This window comes from Stegodyphus dumicola, chromosome X2 (genome assembly GCF_044657685.1).
Source record: "Stegodyphus dumicola isolate Sdum_Otavi_A_Nest chromosome X2, ASM4465768v1".
In the NCBI taxonomy this organism is placed as follows: domain Eukaryota; kingdom Metazoa; phylum Arthropoda; class Arachnida; order Araneae; family Eresidae; genus Stegodyphus; species Stegodyphus dumicola.
The window spans coordinates 22,799,737-22,821,041 of NC_140781.1; the positions used below are offsets into that span (position 1 = coordinate 22,799,737).

The window sequence follows — 21,305 nt, forward strand, 5'->3', positions numbered from 1 at the left end:
CTGTGCACAAAGGATTTTAACTCTTTTCTCATGCCTGGCCATACAAAATGTTTAGTAGCAATTAAATCAAGGGAGGCTGAGATATCGGGATGAGAGAAAAAATGAAAGGTTTTGTAAACTGCTAATCACATTCTCTGAGGAACAAATGGACAGGGATGTTTTTGTGATATGCCACAATACAGTTGAATATCCTCGAGCCACTCCTTCCATGGGAGAGGAAAATTTGAGAGGAAAATAATGTTTCTCCAATTTTCAGGAGGATGTATTGTATGCTAAAAGTTGTTGGAGTTCTTCCATCTCTTGAATGAGCAGCAGCACATTTTTGAAAATCAAACGCAGCAGATGATAATCACCTATCTGAATTCAGGATAGCACATCAGCGACAATGTTATCAGAGCCTTTAGTATAATCAATATGAGTGGTAAACTGGGAGATAAAATCCAAATGGCATAATTGGCGATGACTGCATTTGTCAGGATGTTGCTGGAATGCAAATTTAAGGGGTTTTTTTTAATCAGTATAGATGACAAAATTTCTTCCTTCAAATATATGCCTAAATTAAAGAATAGAAGAGTACATAGCATAGAGTTCACAGCCATAAGTGGACCAATCCCTTTGAGATTTACTTAGCTTAGCTGAATAGAAGGAAATAGGTTCCCACTGTTGTTTAACAAGTGCATGAGCAAGTCACTGATTGCTGTATCAGATGCATCAACCCATAGATTTAATTGTGCAGCAGGCATAGGATGCCATAAACAAGGTTGCTTTAGCAACATCTTCCTTAGATGCTTGGGCTTTCATTGTTCCACTGAAATTGCTCAGCAGAAACTTTGGAATGAGGATGTCTCTTTTTACTAGTATGGCCTTCAAGGAATTTGACTAAGGATGCTATAATGTGAGCAGCTCTAGGAATATAGCATACATAAAAATTAAATAAACCTAAGAATCGGTGTAACTGTGTGAGGGTCTGCGGGTAAGGAAGATCTGGGATGCATTTTACATGATCAGGAAGGAGGGTTGAATTCCTTCACCTGATAACTTAAATCCTAGGAAGTCAATGGTAGATTGACCAAATTTGCATTTCTCGACATTTATACACAAACCATATTCCTGAAGATTAGCAGGATAGATTAGCAGAATTAGCAGGATTCCTGAAGATTAGCTCGACATTTATACACAAATCATATTTCCTGAAGATAGCTAATCCTGAAGATTAGCCTGATATTAACAGGTTTAAATGCTGTAAGTGTTCTTGTTCATTATTATAAGCTACAAGTAAATCATCAATGAATGCATAAACAAAAGGCAAGTCTCTAGTGACCTCATCGATAAACCCTTGAAAGGTTGAGGAAGCATTACAAAGATCAAACTGCATTCGCAAACTTTTAAACAGACCAAAGGGATTACATTATCCATACGGACCAAAGGGAGTGTTTTATGTACATAATCCAGATGTATGGGAATTTGGTGATGCATTTCGACGAGATCAATGCAACTAAACATTTGTTTACAATGCAATTCTGAGAAATTAGCTACACAAGGAATAGAATGCTTTTCTTTGACAGTCTGTGGCATTAATAGAGCAATAGTCGCCAACAAGTCTCCATTCAACAGACCCTTTCTTGGCCATCAGGTGCAAAGGCAAATAATTGGAGCTTTCTGAAGGTCTCATATGACCAAATTGAAACATGTGATGAAATTCAGCTTTAACAATTTTGAGGCGGTCAGGAACAAACCGCCTAGGTTAGCAGCAACTGAAGGACCTTTAATACTTATATAATACACAGTAATGTGCTTCACAGGTTGATTGGGATCCGGTAATTTAGTAATATCAGGATATTGTAACAAATTACCAAATACATTATAAACAGAAGAGGATTTTAACCAAAAAAAATATTACAAGTATTTAACTTAGCATGTAATTTAAAATTTGTTGTTAAATCAATTAGACGCTTATTATGCAAGTCAGGAGATGAATAGAAGAAATATAAAAAATCTGCATCGAACATAAACATACAGCATTAAAAATATAAAAAGAGAAAATAAAACTGTGTCTTAAACTAAAATTAAGTTATTGTTTTATAACCATAGACATTAATGGTTGATCCACAGCACGAAAAGTCTGGAGTACTGGGGCTTTCAGTTCAGATTTATTAGCAACAATGAAACTGGTATCACTCCCTGAAGCCATTAGAAAACACCCACATGTAGATCGGTCTTTAAAAAGGCAACGTGATGTATGAGGGTGGCATAGCCTCTACTCTTTTTTTCATCAAGTTTTCCGTGTAGGAACAAGGCAAAACACACTCATTGTCCTTGCATTTTCAATGATAAGAGCACAACTTTTTTACCACACAATTTAGAACGTTTGCAGCCAGAACAATTTGTATAAGATGAACTCCTGGAACGATGAAGTTCAGAAACTTCTTTCCAAAGAACTTTGATTTCTTCAAGAAGTATAGCTTGAGAGGGAAAACTGGTATTTTCAGAAAAAGATTTGTTATTAGAAACGATGATGGAAATGTTCATGATGTTTATAGCCAAAATTCAATCAGCTGCTTATGCCACTTTATCAGAAGTAATAGGAGAGACGGAAGCTAATATAGTTTGGAGAAGAACAGGCATTGCTTGATTAAAGAGTTCAAATAAGAGTGAGTTGTCTATATTGTGATTCTCTGTGCAGCGCTTCATAATACAGAGGAGTTCACTACGCTTCCAATTACCAATGCTTTTGCTTGCCAACAGCTGACGAATTCCTTGAGTCTCCAAACATCTTTCGATAATTTTTGATTTCAGATCCTCAGATGGGTTGACTTTATTGGACTGGATGATGACATCAAAAACAACAGTGGTGATATTAGGTGGTAAGTGAGGCACGACGTAGTTGAATTTTGTATTTTGCTCTGATATTGTTTTAGGAGTTGCTAATTTAAACATCTACTCAAACATGTGAAACCAAAGAGATGGATCAACTTGAATAAAAGGTGATTGTATCAAAACAGAAGTTTTGGAATTGGCCATTATTCAGGTGGAACATGCGCCAGTGGGGAGAATCAAAACGAAAAGTGTCCATAACTGTAAAACATTTCATGCCCTAAAGGCGGCATTAAAGGTGAAAATGGTTCATCTGACTCCTGGATATGAATGAGAGAGCAAAGAATAGCATTTATTATAAAAATATATTTCATTTCACACACAGAAACGAGACTTGTACTGAGAGCATTCTATAACAGTACTTCTCCTCCCAACGGCACTCGTTAACCCCCCCCCCTCCAAAAATAAGATTATGAGATGAGAGAGAAGTTGTGACGTAAAACATAACACTTGATTGGATTGGATTATTTAATTATTTCAAAGCACACGAGGGCTATCTGCCTAAAGGGAGGGATGCCTTCGTGGAGGACTTTCTAAGGGAAACTGGCTCGTACACACGTTACGCATGGGGAAAACCACGAAAACGACCATGCAGCCAGCCCGTTCACGGGATTCGAACCTCGGACCGAACTACCAGTGTTCAACGTCTTCACCGCTCAGGCGCCATAACACGTGATATGTGTCTCTCGCTGATTGGCTGATGCAGTGACTCTCGCTCACATGAATGAAGTACAACACATCAAAACTTTTAAATGCTACTATGTGTTGCATATGTGTCATATATTTACTGTGCTTGTCACCAGAGCTGGTGCTCGACGTTTTGCCACCTGGTGCATACTCTGCAATTCCAAAGTTCTAAAAATTTTGTTGTCCCCAAATTCTGCCTCTCAGTGCGGTGGCACATGTTACACATTCTCTGCCAGCTCTGCTGGTCACCACCACAGTCGGTACACTGCCTAGCTATTTTGGCTCCTGTACTACTGGGCACAGGTCTGAATCCTGGAGAAGGCTCGGATATTTTTAAGTGTACACTGTCTTCATGGTATGGGAGGCACTTATGAGCCAAAAGCCAAAAGTCCTCTTAAGAGGTTGGTGGCATGGGAAGAGGAGTGGTAGATACTTGGATTCCTTTTCTAGGGAATTCTCTGTTAAAATTATGCGTTACCTTAAGTTATCTGATTATGGCAAAGCACATGAGGTCTACATCCTAATGAAAGCAATTTCTTCACTGAGAACTTTCGATTAAAAACTGAATTCCCATTACACATGGGGAAAGCCATAAAAACCAGCCATCCAACTGGCCTGTAGCATGTTTGCCTGAGTTTGAACTGCTGGAATTCAGCAGTCTTATCCACACGGGCACTGACACAGTCAAAACTGGGATACAGATGGACCAGGATTTCTGGCCAGTCAGTCTATTAGATGGCAAGGGCTACGTTAAACATATGCAGTCCTGCACTTGTCAGGATAAAATTTATGGACTTATTCTGATCTTCCTGTCATACAAATGAAAAAATCCTTGTCAGGCTAATCCCATCTGCCTCAGCAACAAGTTGCATATCAAGCATTCTGAAATTTGCATACTTTTAACTCTCCCTTTTTGATGCCTTACTTTTATCCTCTAGTAATCTGTTTATATAGGAAAAATTTTTAAGCGACAGTGTTTCTGAATCGATAATAGTTTTCCAGTCTGTCAAAATTTCTTCCATTTTTTAATTGATTAAGAAACTGAGCAAATGAGCATAAAAGTAAAACTATTAGATAATTCGATTTATAATCAGAGCTTAAATTACACCAGAGATCACTGGAGTCCTTTTCTTTGCTGTAAGTGAAACACAGTTTTAGAAGACAAATTTTATTTTAAAAATAAATATGGCTCAAAAAGCAATTATAACTTCCGAATTCATGGCTTTTCTGGAGAACAAAAACTTTGACAGAGGTTAAGAATTTAGAGAAAAGGAAAGCCTCCATCCACATGTCAAAGGCTTATTTTCCAGCTAGTGGAATGAATAGATAACACCGGGTAAAATGTTTTGTTCCTGAAAGTACTAAAAGTGTCTATCTAGCACTAGTGACCTCTTATTACAGAGCTTCTGCAGGCATGAACTATGCAACGAAATAGGAGGGACAAAAATTATCACTTGTGCGGACCTTATGTTTGCTCTCATGTTGTCATCAGATTGAATTCTGGATTCTGGAGATTTTGGGGGGGGGGGGGACAAGCGCATTCTGCTTGACAACTAGAATTATATCAGCAGGATGTTGTGGTCAGAAAGCATTGTATTCTTCTTCATTTTTGAAGCTATATTTCTCCATTAAAATTTCTTTTATCTTCTCAATATTGTTTCTAATATTCTGTCTATTCTCATCAGTGACGTTTTAACTGTTTTATTTTTTCATTGGTGTGCTGGAAAAAGAGGCTTTTTGTTTCCCTCATTCCTTGAAATACAGTCAAAAGTCTTTAATCCGGATGTTCATAATCCGGAATGATCTATAATCTGGACCTTAAAGCTACAAATATTCTGTGCATGCATAAATGCATATACCTTTACGCATGCACATATGCATTTATGCATGCACGTTTAATGTATAACGAATGGTATAAGCTAAGCTAAAATGGTACTATTCCGTTTCGAGGTCGGTAAAAAAATTGCAGCGAAAATGTATGCGCAAAAGTGCCAAATCTAGTGTACGCGCTGATTTCAGATTGCGTAGGTTTATATAGTTCTATATTTCTTAAGACGCCATTGAAATACTAGTTTAATTTTTAAATCCTTTTTTGATATGGATTTAGCAATTTTTGAATTGCCCAAGAAGAAAAGTCTGCAATAGAATTTTGGGTAAAGTGCACAATCATCCACTGCTTAACGCGTTTTTAAGAATTGCACATACTCGGTATGCATGTACACAGCGACCTACTTAAAAAAAATTCCAGAATTGCACAAAAAATGGCACTGCACACACTTTTGACTTTATCTACGTACACATCGACCTATTTTCACTTAAAAAGTAAAAGAAAATTGACAAAAATCCAATTTTTTTTTTACCCTTTTAAGAAGCGGCAAACAAATAAGCGGGCGATTCTGCACTTTACCGAGAATTTTTTCAAAGAAAAAGCATCAATTATTATAGAAAACTATGCTTGAACAACCAACGAGACGAAATTATGCTTTAGTGATAACTCGGTAGCGAAAGAGCGATAATCCATTCAGTTATGTCTAGCAATTTTTATATAAATTATAATAATGATCTGAAATAGTTATTTACTCTTACGCTTCCATTCAGTCATGTTTAGCCTTTTTTATATAAATTATAATAATAAAAAAGTATTACCGTATATACCCGCGTATAAGTCGACCCCCCACTTCGACATAAAAAATTCGTAGAAAATAAGAAACCCGCATATAAATCGACGCCCCCACTTCCGAAATCGATTGAGAAACTTCGAAAATATTTTTTTAAGTACTACATTTATTCAAAATCATCTGAGAAAAAAAAGTAAATATACGATAAAAAATACCCTGGTAAATAAACAAAATCAAAATCCTTCAACGTCCGATTCATGGTCAGATTCGCCAAACATTTCATAGAACTCTTCTGTCGTCATTGGCTCGTCATCATACATATTTTCAGTCTCAAACTCTGTATTGTTACAATTGCTACTAGAGCCTTCATCGTCATTTTCACTTTCAAAAACAGTATCATCTTCTGTGCCATCTAGTTCATTGCTAATACAACATTTTTTTAATAATTTTATAATCATTTCAGAGGGTATTTCGTTCCAAGCATCTTTAACCCACTGAGCAATTAATGTAATATCGGGCTTTTTATTGTTTGGGGGCCAAAAATTCTTTGGTTTAATCGAAACTTACTCTATTTAAAGTATGAAACTCTGTGATTAGTTCGCCACAAAATTTAAGTCATGAAATTACTTCAAGTAAGTGACTTATTTGATAAGTCATCTAATTTGCGTGCAGGAAGAAAACAACTGCATTATATAAAGAAATTTTTGAACTTCCAATTCTTTTAATTTTTTATGGCCCCGCATATAAGTCAACCCCCCACTTTGAAGTCTTTTTTTTGTCCAAAATATCTCGACTTATACGCGGGTATATACGGTATATGAAATTAACCTTTCATCTAAATTAAAACATCAATCTTAAATAGTTATTTACTATTATACTTATTATTTACTATTTCTTGCATTAAGGTTGCCGCAATTATTTTTGGTAGCATTGGCATTAACAATAGTTTGGCGATTTTTTACGGCCCTCAAAACCGAATAGTACCGCTAAAATTATCTAATTATCAGTTCATGTTGCAGATTGCATTGTTCCTTAATCTTCGAATTGGATCCGGATTTTTATTTTTTGCAGACTGTTAGAGCAATTTTATAAAAGTAAGTTTGAACTTTTGATTATGTCAAAAAGAATTTCCGATTTTGGAGCTGCCAAAGAATCTACAAAGCGAAAGCATGTTTCGATGTCCATCAAACAAAAAGTGAAATTGCTGCAAAAAAATGGATAAAGGATAATTTAAATTGGATAAAGGATAATTTAATAAAACGGATAATTTAAATTGTTTCTCTAACAATTCCGAAATCTGTTTATCAATTTCACGCTGCTGCCCTGCGAGGGGGGACGTCTCAGAGCGCAGTTAACTGGAAGTTGATCTGTCAGCACTATCCTTATCTTCAGAGCAGATGTTTTTATTTTATTTTGCTTATAATTCCTTACTAAATGTAGTACTTCATGTCAATGTACTCCGTCTTTGATATGATTTAAATCAAATTCCCCATCATTATAAATATCACGAATACACATCAAATTGTTTTCTGGTTGCAGTTCTCTAATTTCGACTATGCGTAATGTATGCTTTATGCATGCACGCGTTGAAAGAAATGCTTAGTAAAGTAAACAAATAAATATTAAGCTTTTTTTTTTTTTTGGGTAAATTTTGATACCCTTTAGATCATAATTGCTCTTTATTTCATAAATTACGGTTTTATATTTTTAATTTTATAATTTCTGCATGCCATCTTACCAGATTTAAAATGATGATCTATAATCCGGGAAAACCGATAATCCGGAATCGCCGAAGTGCTGACGAGTCCGGATTAAGGACTTTTGACTGTAGTATGTTATACAGTATATTCATTTAAATTGAACCGGAAACTGGCTGAGTTACTTCTTAGCTTTCGAATGAAATTGTAAATCCAGCCAGTGCCCCAAATAAGATGAAGTCTGATGTTTTATTTCTTTTATTAAACTATTTATCATGAATTTAACCCTCTGAGTGGCACAGGATTTTAGATCCATCATGAAAACCAGTATTTAAAGAGCATTTATTAATTTAGTTTGTATAATTACTTATTTTAGTCTGCACTTTCATAAACTTACATTCATTAAGATGATATTTACATTATTAAAGAAAGTAAGAAAGTAAAATATCTTAAATTGTAAACTAATATATACCACGTAGCAAAACTTCTGATGACTGGATAAACCCGGTCATAACACTCAGCGGGTTAATAATTGATTAAATTTTTATTTATATCTTTATATTTTATTGAATTTCAATTTAAACTTAATTATTTTAGTTATTAGTTATTTTAATTATTTATCTTTCCTTTCTTTTGATGGCCTTCCATAGACCTCCAGCATTTCTGATTTTAGAAATTAAGCCCTGTTTATAATGAATGTTGTGTTTATTTTATTTTTATTTTTCCCCCTCTTTATGACAAATTTTGAGTATTCGATTTTAAAATTACACTCAAATTAAAAGAAAATGCAATATTTTAATCATAAGGCAAGTAACACAAAAGGAAATATGTAAAAGGCAACTTACCAGCCTTAGGTCTGGAACTGAACGACTCAGAGTCCATTCCTGGCTATTTACAAAGGAATCTGGAAATGAGAAAAGTGTGTGTGTGTATAGATAGATAGATATAGATAGATAGATACAGATCGAGACAGAGACAAAAGTATACATGTATAATACTGTACATTCACACTTCAACACGTTGTTTTCTTTCATCCATATTTATTAAAAATCAATACAAAATTAAGGCTCAAATATATGACATGGATAACGATAACATGAAGATTATATTACATTATGAAAAATACAATACCAGACAAATTTATGAGACTATACATAGGCTATTTTTTTATACTTGCACATTAACACCTTGGCATAGTTTACCGAGTTTTTACAGAAAAAAAATAACTTAAATTCCAAAAAATTATTTATTACATATTGTTACGGATTTTGTATTTAAATAGCTAATAATAGTAGAATTATTAATTAAATTGTTTTATTCCCCATGCAGTGCAGCACGTGACGAATATTAAAAGAAAGCTAAGCCGGAAAATTAAAAATACAAGAGCGCGTGCATTTAACGTTTAATAAATAAGTATCTCGTTTTGATTTTGAAAAATTGCTAGAACATTCTCGTGCATTTAAAAAGCTTATACAAGCAACATGAAAACCTCTCATTTCGTTAGTTAGTTGTTTTATGAGTTTTGTTTAGAAAACTGCTCTTGTTGACTATAGTGATTTCGCGGTGAAATCGGACTAGCTATCTCTATTTTGAATTAGTTCTGTTGAACATTTCAAGTAGTTTAAAAGATAACTACTGTGAGATATTGGAATATTGTATAAATATCTGAGGAAATTTAAGCATTTTTGTTTTATTTGTTGTGATAATAAATAAATTTTATTCATTTTTCATCGGACTTGTGCATTCAATTCATAATGAAACCGTACACACGCAACACTTTTTGGTGTCAGAAGTGGGATTTTGAATGCCAATCACAAGAGCGATGGAAGAACAGTTAAAGCAATTCATCGCAGCCTCTGCTTCATTTAAAGAAGAGATGGAAGATTCTGTTAAAGAAGAGATAGAATCCGTCAAAGAGAAGATGGATGCCAACCAAGAAAAGATGAAGCTGCTCAAGTATCTGTTAAGGAAGAAATAAAGGTTGTTCAGGAAGATGTTAAAGCAGAAATGAAAATAGGTCAAAAGGAAATAAATAAAAAAAAAAAAAAAAAAAATAGAGATTACCTGTATAATAGAAAATAAATTTGAGGCTATGGAAGGCAGAATTGACACTTTTGAAAATAAAGTTGGACAAATAGAAGAAAGAGTTTCTTCAGTAAAAGAACAAATAGAAGAAAGAGCTTCTTCTGTCAAATATCAAATATAAGATATAAGAGAGAGTTTCTGTTGTGGAACAATGAATCGAAGGAAGGATTTTTGCCATCCTACACCAAATCAAACAACAAACTGATGACAGGGTTTCAGCAGTTGCGAAAGAAATTAATACTTTAAAGAAGTTCGTAGTGATGGCAGAGAGCAATTCTGGTGCTTTCAAATTTTTACCCATGCCTGCTCGTCCGTCTCTGAAGCTATCCACTTGAGATGGAAAGACCAGCCAGCAAGTATATAAAACACAGTTTTCTATAGTGGCAAATGCAAATGGATGAGATTCCCAAGTTAAGGCTGTCATCTCACCACTCCTCTGAGAGCAGACGCAGCAGATATTCTTCTTATTCTCCCAGAAAACGAAAGGCTAGATTTCGAAGTTCTGTCCGGCACATTTGGAGCTGTGCTTTGGGATAAATGTTTGTAAGATTACAGTAGGCTTCAATTAAAATCCCGCCAACAGAAGCCCACTGAATCACTCCAGGAACTCGCCACAGATGTTGAAAGGCTGACCCACCTTGCCTTTACGGAGTGCCACAGAGAAACGAGGGAAATCCTGTCGGTGCAGTACTTTATCGGTGGCATCCGAGATCCCGAAATGTAGAAGGCTCTACAAATGGTGAATGTTACAGACATAAAAAGCACTCTGTTGTACACCATGAAATTCGAGGCAGCCCAGCAAGCAACTCGTAGAGATCGCTACCCAGTCAGAGCTGTGCGGTCCATGAGCCAGTGGAACAATTGATGGCTCATTTAGATGATTTATCAAGACACGTTAACGCTTTGATATGGAGTAGGAGTGAGAACAAAGTGGCTCTAAAGTGTTGGAAATGTGGTACTGAAAGTCACCTATGATGGAATTGCAGAACACCCCAAGGTAATGAAAATAAAACCAGACAAATCAGTGGCTTGAGACGGAACAGAAGTGAAAAGAAACCAATCCTAAAGTGCTGGAACTGCAGTGTTGAAGGCCACATACAAAGTAACTGCAGAACACTCCAGAGCACGGAAAATAAGAGAGACAAGTTAAACAGACAATTAAATGTCATGGGAAGGAAAAGGAGTGACAAGCCACCAAAGTGCTGGAACTGTGGAACTGCGGAGCTGAAGGCCACGTGCGAAGGAACTGCAGCACACCTCAGAGCATGGAAATTGAGACCATTTTTCAGCAACGACGCAGGAAACAAATTAATGACCATATCGAGGAACGGAGGTTGGCAGATAATGAAAAACCTAGTTTTTAAAAGCTCAAGTTTTCTACAGTGAATGGCAACAGTAACAGACTGTCCATCAATGGGCATATCCGATGGAGTTCCTTGCAATATGATCATTGACACAGGAGCTAATGTTACCATCATTCGGAGAGATTTAGTGCAACAGTTTAAAGATAAACTTATTTGGACACCATCCTGTGTTACCCTTAAGACTGCATCTGGTGATAAGATCGACATAACTGGGAAGTTAAACATGAACATCACGTTTGGAAGTGCCACCTACCATCACACGGCATATGTGGCGGATATTACAGATCCATGCATACTTGAATTGGACTTTTTAAGGAAATACGATTTTTCCTTAGACTTCAAAAACAACAAACTGCTTTCAGCATCTGAGGACATGACTATCCATTCTCAGAAGGGATCCTCACCTAAAATTGCCGACATCTTGTCGGAAAGACCCTACTCAGAGAGCTGCTGAAATCATACTAGGGTGGAAAAGAAACACTAGACTATTGGCTATTCTCCATCCCAGGTAATCTTCGGTCGAGACCTTCGTCTGCCTTGTGACCTCCTGTTTGGTCGCCCTCCAGATGTTCTTTCACTGCCTGAGGAATACACCCAAGATGTTCAGGCCCGGTTTTAAATGATGCACCTTTCTGCACGAGGGTGAGTTAACTTGGCGACAGAGAAGGTGAAGAACAGATATGACACAAGAGCTACTGGACATCAATTTCACGAAGGAGACAAGGTGTGCTTGTGGTATCAGACTCAACAGAAAGGACTCTGTCTGAAATTACAGTCACCTTGGGTTGGTCCGTACACAGCCCTAAACAGACTGAATGATGTCATGGTTTGGATCCGTAAGTCATCGAACTCTAAAGTTGTTCATTACAACAGGTTAGCTCATTACTATGGCCATAGTACGTAGTGTATATAATTGTAAATAGTGTGAGGCCATTGTCCTTTTTGTTTCTAAATGTGTATTTGATTTGATTTGTATTTAGTATTTGATAGCATTTGAATTGTTTATGTTAGTTATTGCATTTATTGTTCATGTTGTTTGGTTTTGTAAAATAATGTTTATTATTGCTTTTATGCCTTAGTTGTAAGTTTGGCTTCCTGTCCAGGGAAAGTACTGCTCGAGACTTGGAAAGGGGGCACTGTTACAGATTTGGTATTTAAATAGCTAGTATTAGTAGGATTATAAATTAAATTGTTTTATTACCCATGCAGCGCAGTGCGTAACGAATATTAAGAGAAAGCTAAGCTGGAAATTTAAAAATACAAGAGTGCGTGCATTTAAAATTTAATAAATATCTCTTTTTGATTTCGAGAAATTGCATTTAAAAAGCTTACATAAGCAGCATGAAAACCTCTCGGTTCTTTAGTTAGTTAGTTGTTTTATGAGTTTTGTTTAGAAAACTGCTGTTGTTGACTATAGTGATTTCGCAGTGAAATCGGACTAGCTTTCTCCATTTTGAATTAGTTTAAAAGATAACTACTGTGAGATATTGGGATATTGTATGAATATCTGAGGAAATTGAAGCATTTTTGTTTTATTTGTTGTGATAAAAAAATTTTATTCATTTTTCATCGGACTTGTGCATTCAATTCACAACGAACCCATACACACACAGCAATATAGCTTAAATTGGCTGAAAATAGATTTTTTAGAAGTATCTCTATGACTATGTATATAAGTGTTAAGTCCATAGGGATAAAGTGAACGTTGCTTTAGTATATAGAGTGATTCCTGAAAAATTCGTGTTTTGTGATTGAGTATCATATCTAATATAGATACAGATATTATTATATCCATTTTTTACATTTTAATTAGGTATTTACCTGAAAATCACTCATTAAACCTACTTTGCAGAAATCTTTCATTTCCTTTGGAAACTTCTATGGGAATTCTGTGGCGGTAACTTTAGGAACAGATACAAGGGAATGGAACCCTCCAGAAATTTTGCAGCACAATACTTTATTCCTGATGACATAAATAACACCATGGTTTCTTTCATCAGAGAATACTCAGTTTATGAAAAAATAAATATCACAATTTTGTGATAAAAACTGTTAGAACTTGGACTTTAGGAAAAAACACACAGATGAAAATGGCAATGTTGTTTGATAAAATTGAAGAAATGTTATGCGTAAACTTGCTAGGTTAGGTGGTAAATGTATATTTACTGTTACCCCTTTGGCGAAAATTGCCGATTTTTGGCGGTACATGGATACCGAGTTTGTGCAGTTCTTTCACTTGTTTCTTTGGCTTTGTTTAGCGGCGATTTTAGCGCCAAAAATCACCACTACACAAAGACAAAAGGTACTTTTCCGTTTTGCCAGCGCAAATCTCGACAAGCAGACTTTATTGGCGAAAACACATAATATACACATAAAAAATGTTAACAAATGTTAGTTCTAAGAAATTTTTATTTTGAAGGCATAAACATTTTAATATCATTTAAAATTTTGTAAAAAGCCAATAAATTTGTAAAAAGACATTAATTTAAGAATTTACTATGCTTTCATGGTACAACATCCTGATTCACCGGTCCATATCACGTGACACCAAATGATCTCATCTCACATAAACTACGCTACAAAAATCTATTGGGTTGGCAACTAAGTAATTGTGGATTTTTTTTAGAAAATCAAAGAAAATTTTTTCATGGATCTAAATAACTTTATTCTGTAATGTATTGCCCACTTTGATCAATGACCTTTTGCCATCTTTCAGGCAGCATCATAATCCCACATTTATAAAACTTCTGGTTTTTATTAGCAAAAAACTGAATCAGGTACGATTTGACATCATCATCATTATTGAAATTTTTACCATTCAAGGAGTTTTGTAAAGATCGAAACAAAAAGTAATCAGATGGTGCAAGGTCAGGACTATATGGTGGATGTGGTAAAACATCCCAACCAAGCTCCAATAATTTTTGCTGAGTGACCAAAGATGTGTGTGGCCTTGCATTGTCATGATGGAATACAACACCTTTTCGATTTGTCAATTCAGGCCGCTTTTCTTCAACTGCATTCTTTAATTTCGTTAGTTGTTCATTGCAGACATCAGAATTGATCGTTCAGTTGGGTGGTAAGAGTTCAAAGTAGACAATTCCTTTGTAATCCCACCAAACTGATAACAAAACCTTCTTTTGCTGAATATCAGCTTTTGATGTTGTTTGAGTTGGTTCACCTGGCCTGCTCCATGATTTTTTCCGCTTGATATTGTTGTAAACAACTTATTTTTCATCACCAGTTATCAGCCATTTTAAAAATGGATCATTTTCATTACGTTTCTTTAGCAAATCACAGCTGTTAATGCGTTGCGTTAAATGCGTTTCTTTCAGTTCGTGAGGAACCCATGTATCGAGTTTTTGAACATAGCCAAGTTGTTTTAAGTGATTTTCAATGCATGTATGTGATACATGAAGCTTCTCTGCAATCTCACGTGTTGTACTGTGATGATCCGAAATGATTATTGCTTTGATTAGGTTGTCATCACCTTCAACTGGACGACTAGAGCGTTTTTCATCTTTGAGTGAAAAATCAACAAAACGAAATTTGGCAAACCAATTTTGACACTGCCGTTCTTTTAAGGCTTCGTCACCATAAACAGCACATAACTTTTTATGAGCTTGTGATGCATTTTTCCCTTTGCGGAAATAAAAAAGCAAAATATGACGAAAATGTTCCTTTTGATTTTCCATTTTTCAACGAACGCCAAACGAAAACTACGCAACCGATCAAAAAACTTTTTTTACTGATTGACAGCTGAATTGCCAACTATCAAATAACAAATTGTGTTTTACATTTGTACTATGTCTTCAACCCTAAATATTCAACTAAAGCCATCTATGAGTGAAACCCGCAATTACTTAGTTGCCAACCCAATAATTCTCTCAGTAATTATTTACATAAATTTCAAGTTAAATCTTAACATGGAATAGAAGTTTAAATGCAAGAGTCATTTTAATTCGTACGAATAGCTTACTCAGAAATTATGTAAAACCGCAGTGCTTTAATTCACTAGTGCATTCTCATTAGAATTGATGAATTTAACCCTTTACTTTGTCTTTTCTATATTTTGGCCTTTGGCTGAGTCGTGTGATTGCATCCTAATTGACTTAATTACCTCGAATGGCTTTAGGGCATAAAATTGAACTATGTGGTAAAAATTCTACGTAATTGTATGCCAGTATTGAATGAAACAATCTGATAAAAAATGGCTGTGACTTGTTTTGAAAATGAGGCGTTAAATGTTGCCAGCAAGGATATTCCATTTGGCATCGATTGTACCATTTTTTGCAACTTCACCTGCGGCGGCAAAATGGTAAATTACCAGACAAAATAACTCAAAGAATTGCACAAACTCTGTATCTATGTACACATTGACCTATTTTCACTTTTAAAAAAATCACAGAAATGCACAAACTAGGCATTGCACATTCCCTTGATTTTATCCACGTACACGTCGACCAATTTTTCACTTAAAAAAACATCAGAGAATTGCACAAACTTGGCATTGCACACTCCCTTGACTTTGTCCATGTACGCATCGATATATTTTCACTGAAAAAGTCAAAGGAGCACCCAATTCTAGGCAAAAGTATATTTACAAAACATTCAACTCCTCAGGTTACCATAAATGAAACAACTTGGCGATAAACGAAACAACAACTTGGCGACAAATGAAACAACTTCGTGATAATACAAGGGGTACCCTTCAGTCTACTCTAACCAGGTCTTAGGTTAATTGAATATGGCAAAGCACATGAGGATTATATGTATAACAGGGAGAGATGCCTTGGTTGAGAACTACCTAATGAAAACTGGCTCACGTTCATGTAACACCTTTCAAAAGGCACAAAAACGAACTTTGCAGCCAGCTCATTCATATTGGTTCAAACTTCCACTATTCAGTGGTCTTAACTACTCAGCCATTAATGAGCTCCTGCAAGGTTGCTAGTTTAATATATTCTGAAAATTTCATGAAATTGGTAAGCTCTACTAAGGTGGTTATACTAATAAGTAAGCATCTATTTTTTAAGAAAGGACTGTTTGGCAATACCTTTTCTGTGTCTATAGACTGTGTGAAAGACAGTTCAGCATGTGCAATAATAATTAAATACACCTGCACCCTCTGGAATCCATAGCTTATAGTCAGACACCACTATGAATCAACTTGGTAGTATGCACACACCAGATTCTGTAACAAGGATGATAAAAATCAGCGCTGCCCACCAGCAGTAAATAAGGTTCCTTATACACTTCCTGACAGCATGAAATTTGATACCAATAGAGATTCATCCCCAAATCAATGAAGTGTAGGTCTGAATGTCACTGACAGCTAAATTTATAAGTGGATGAAAATGTTTAAAGGATGGTTTGAAGAACATATACAATAAACCTTGCTGAAGCTTATGGTGGTTGCTATCATGTTGTTTCACATTCCATATCACAGATTATGTTCTTACTGCATTAATATAAATATTAACTAGACATAGTGCACAATAAAAATGAAGCTTTATTTCGGAACTTTGCGCACACTCTTCAACAGCAGGCCTGTTTCGCCCTCTGCTCGCTACTCGTAAGAAACTTCTCCTCTAAGGTTGCCACATTTATCGAAGGGCGCAAGGTGCGCTCCTTATCGCCATCACCACAGAGTTCCCCCCCCCAGTTCCTTTGATGGCCATTCAAAGGAATGACATCAGGTTATGAAAGAGGATCTGTACTGTCGGGTATTTTTTTCATAATTACAAAATTAGAATATAAAATTAGAAAAGACAAAAATGCAATTCAATATATAACAAGGTAATGACACATATAATAAACATGAAATAACAAAAAATGTGTTATGATATGAATTTAAAAAAAAAGGTTTTAAATTGTTATTTAAGAAGCAAGTTTTTTAGGGAAGTGAATATGTCTTCCCAATCTGGTGACAGTTTGTGTCTTAGAGAGTTCTTTTGCACATTTATTCTGCTGAACTGTCTTTAAGTCTTTATTTGTTTTCAGTTCAGGCAAATTAGAGTCCGAAAGCAAATAGGCTGGTTTCACACGGTCTATAGACACAGTAGGTAACACAGACCGTTAATATCAATTGTGAAAGTTTTGTTCGTTCCAGAAAGGACTTTATGCGGACCTGTATGTGGTTGGCACAGAGGTGGCTTTACTCAATCGACACATAAGTATACATGCATACACGACTTTAAGGTAGCACTTACGTAACACTTTTCTTGGCGATGTGCAGATGTTGCTACTGGATTTGGTTGTTGCATTCTATGCCAAAGATTCGTGACGGAGATATCTTAGATGGTGTTATCATATCACTAGGCAGCTTGAGAGTTGTGCCGTACATCAGTTCAACACAAGATAACTGTAGATCCTCTTTTACGGCTGTCCGAATACCAAGCATAACAAATGGTAGTGTTTCAGTCCAGTTATCGGTCTCGTGAGCCTTGAGAGAGGCTATTGTTGCGATTCTGTTCACACCCAAAATGCACGTAAATTCTGCAAAAATTGCGGATCTCATTTGAGAACTTGGTCTGCTGTTATGATCGATGGGCAGCCAAAACGAGATATCCAACAGTTGAAGATGGCTCAAAAATGGTTTCCGTTTTCATATCCGGGATGGGAATGGCTTCAGGCCATCTGGAAAATCTATTTATTAGAGTCAAAAGGTACACGTTGCGTTCTGATGGAGGTAATGGTCCAACGATATCCATTTGAATTCCTGAAAAACATGCATCAGGAAGAGATAATGTGCCCAGTGGTGCTTTAGTATGCCTAGTAATTTTCGATTTTTGGCAAGATTCACAGGATTTCACCCAATTTTTGATATGATGTTTCATATCGGGTCATACATAACGAGAACAAATAAGCTTCGTAGTAGCTGCAATTCCTGGATGTGACAGATTATGCAGATGATTAAAGATGAATCTGCAAAAGGAATTCAGAACAAATGGACGAGGAATGTCCGTTGATATGTCACAAAGAATATTACCATCAGAATATTGGCATGGTTTAAATTCCAGTTTCAAAGATGATGTATTGTTTTTGAGAAGGTCTTCTACCTCCGGATCATGCTGTTGAGCATTTCGATTCTTGAAAGAGCATCAGCAACAACGTTTTTTGAACCTTGCATATGCCTAATATTAGTAGAGTACTGAGAAATAAAATCTAAATGGTGCAATTGTCGAGGTGAACATTTATGAGGGTTCTGTTTAAAAGCGTATATTAACGGTTTTTGATTCGTATAAATGATAAAATTTCTGCCTTCTAACATGTGTCGGAATTTCTTAATAGCAGAATAAATTGAAAATAATTCCCTATCGCACGCAGACCATTTCTGTTGACTTTTATTGAGTTTCATAGAAAAAAAATGCTATAGGTTCCCATGTTTGTTGAGACAACTGCATAAGTGTGCTCCTTATTGCGACGACTGAGGCATCTCCCAGATGCTTAGCTGGGCTCCGGGAATAGGGTGTCTCAAAAGGGTAGCCTGAGCAATGGCATTTTTGGAAGCAATAAAGGCTTGTTCAGCATTCTCGTTCCAATTTAATTGTGGGGATGAGTCCTAAACACGAGAACGAGATTTCTTTTTATTAAAATAGCCTTCTAACAATTTTATTAAAGGAGAAAGAATATGTGCTGCTTTAGGTATGAAACATCTGTAAAAGTTAAACATGCCTAAAAATCGGCGAAGCTGAGTGAGAGTGGTAGGTTGAGGAAAATCTGAAATACATTTGACTAAAATACATTTTGAAAATCTAAAATACATTTGATAGGAAGAGGTTCAATTTCGTTTTCACTAAGGTGAAAACCTAAGAAATCAATAGACGTTTGACCAAAGATACATTTTAAAACATTTATGCAAAGTCCATATTCCTGAAGTTTGGAAAATAAAGCTTTCAAATGCCTGCAATGTTCCTCAGAATCTTTAGAGGCTATGAGCAAGTCATTGACAAAAGCATAAACACCTTCTAAATCCCGCGTGACTTCATCTATAAAACATTGAAAAGTTGCTGATGCATTGCATAAGCCAAATTGCATACGGGTACTTTCGAATAAATCGAATGGTGTGCATATGGCGGTTTTGTGGATGTCGGCTGGGTTAATTGGTATTTGATGGTATGCCTTAATCAGGTCGACATGACTAAAAATTTTAGTACCGTGCAATGTAGCAGTAAAATCGGCTAAGCATGGAATAGGGTATTTATCTTTTATTGTCTGAGCGTTCAATGCTCGATAACCTCCTACAGGTCTCCATTCCAGACTTCCCTTTTTTGGAACCATGTAAAGTGGGGATGCATAAATTGCTGCTGGAAGGTCTCAAATGCCCCAATTGCATCATAGTTTGAAATTCTTGTTTTGCTATTTTTAAGCGATCTGGAGCTAACCGACGAGATTTTGCAACCACAGGTGGACCTTCAGTTATGATATAATGAACGGTGTTGTGTTTAACAGGTTGGTTAGGATCTGTAATTTAGTAATTGAAGGAAATTCTTCTAAAATTTTGTGATATGGTGTATCACTAAACACAGTTTTTACTGAATAAATGCCTGCATTTTTCACGCAGCCGACGGTTTTAAACTGCGTTTTTAAATCTTTATTTCTGAGATCAGGCACCAATTCAAAGAAATGGAGAAAATCTGCTCCGAGAATTGGTGTACTTACATTTGCTATAAGAAAAGTCCATGTAAACTGTCGTCTTAATTTGAAATCCAAAGAAAGTGTTTTTTGACCATAAACATGAATAGTGGAAGAATTAGCAGAGAAAAGTGTTTGTTGTGGAGAATTCCGTTTCTGAGAATTATTTGCTGGAAGTAAGGACACGTCAGAGCTGGTATTGACCAAGAATGAAAGGTTTGTTCTACGGTCACAAATGAACAGGCGACATGAAACCTGAGGCAAAGAATAAGTCGCCTCTATTCTTTGCTGGTTTCGTTTCCTTGCCATGAACAAGGTTTTGTACATTTGTCCTCTCTACACTTTTTCCTAAAACGTCTATGACACCAGCAAACAGAATAACCTCTCCTTTTCGAATTGCTTCTTTCGTTATTGTGATCTCCACGATTTGGCAAGCGACCACGAGAAAGAGAAATGCGATCAATACGTTTGTTTAATTTTTCTATTTCTTAAAATAATTTTTCCTCAAAAGACTGATCGATTGTGTGAGAAACGGCACGAGTCCCTGGGGTTGGATTTACTTCTAAAATTCTGTTGGCAATTTCTGCAGCTTTATCTACAGTTAAATTGGAAACCGCTGCCAAAATAGACTGAAAAGTCGAAGGCAAACACTGAAGGAATAATTCTAACATTAAGTTATCAGGAACATTTAAAGATTCTGCTCGATGTTTCATATTTCTAAGCAAATCGGAAGGTTTTCGAGAACCTAATTCCTCTCCAGATAATAATTGGTGAATTTCTTGCTGTGAAGATTGTCCTGATCGATTTATTAACTCAGTTTTGAGCTCTGTATATGGATCAATAGGGTCTGGTTTCATAAGTAAATCCCGCACTAGTGATGCAATATCTGTTGGAAGATGAGCAACTACATAATCATATTTAGTAATGGATTCTGTGATAGGTTTGGGGGTGGCAAGAGCAAAGGTACTTTCACACATAATAAACCATAAAGATGGGTCTGATCAGTTATAAACCGGAATTTGGACGGCATGAACATCACACATTGTGCAAGATTTTTAAGCCAAAATAAAAGCAAAAATTTAACTAAAGAAAATGAAATTAAATGATAAGTAGAAAACAGAAGTATAAAATGATCTATAATTACTACTCATCTGTGATTCGGACTGGTTTGGAGATCTTGAGTGATGGCTTGTAGTCAAAACCGAAAGTGCTTGAGAACTGTTCATACGGCCTGATTTAACACAGTCCGGGTCACCGTTATGGTGGTTCCTATCACGTTGTTACCTATATGGTTTTACCACCAATCCTCGCATTCCATATCACAGATTATGTTCTTACTGCATTAA

General features: G+C 35.9%; 1 protein-coding gene across 1 annotated transcript in view; it reads right to left on the reverse strand.

The window, feature by feature from the left end:
• The window catches only part of CenG1A (Centaurin gamma 1A), a 197,418-nt gene that overhangs the window by 171,354 nt on the left and 4,759 nt on the right, over nucleotides 1–21,305 (reverse strand). Inside the window, exon 2 of the mRNA XM_085809112.1 lies at nucleotides 8,722–8,780. Within this exon, the coding sequence (XP_085665238.1) occupies nucleotides 8,722–8,780 (59 nt within the window). The remainder of the gene's footprint in view (nucleotides 1–8,721; nucleotides 8,781–21,305) is intronic.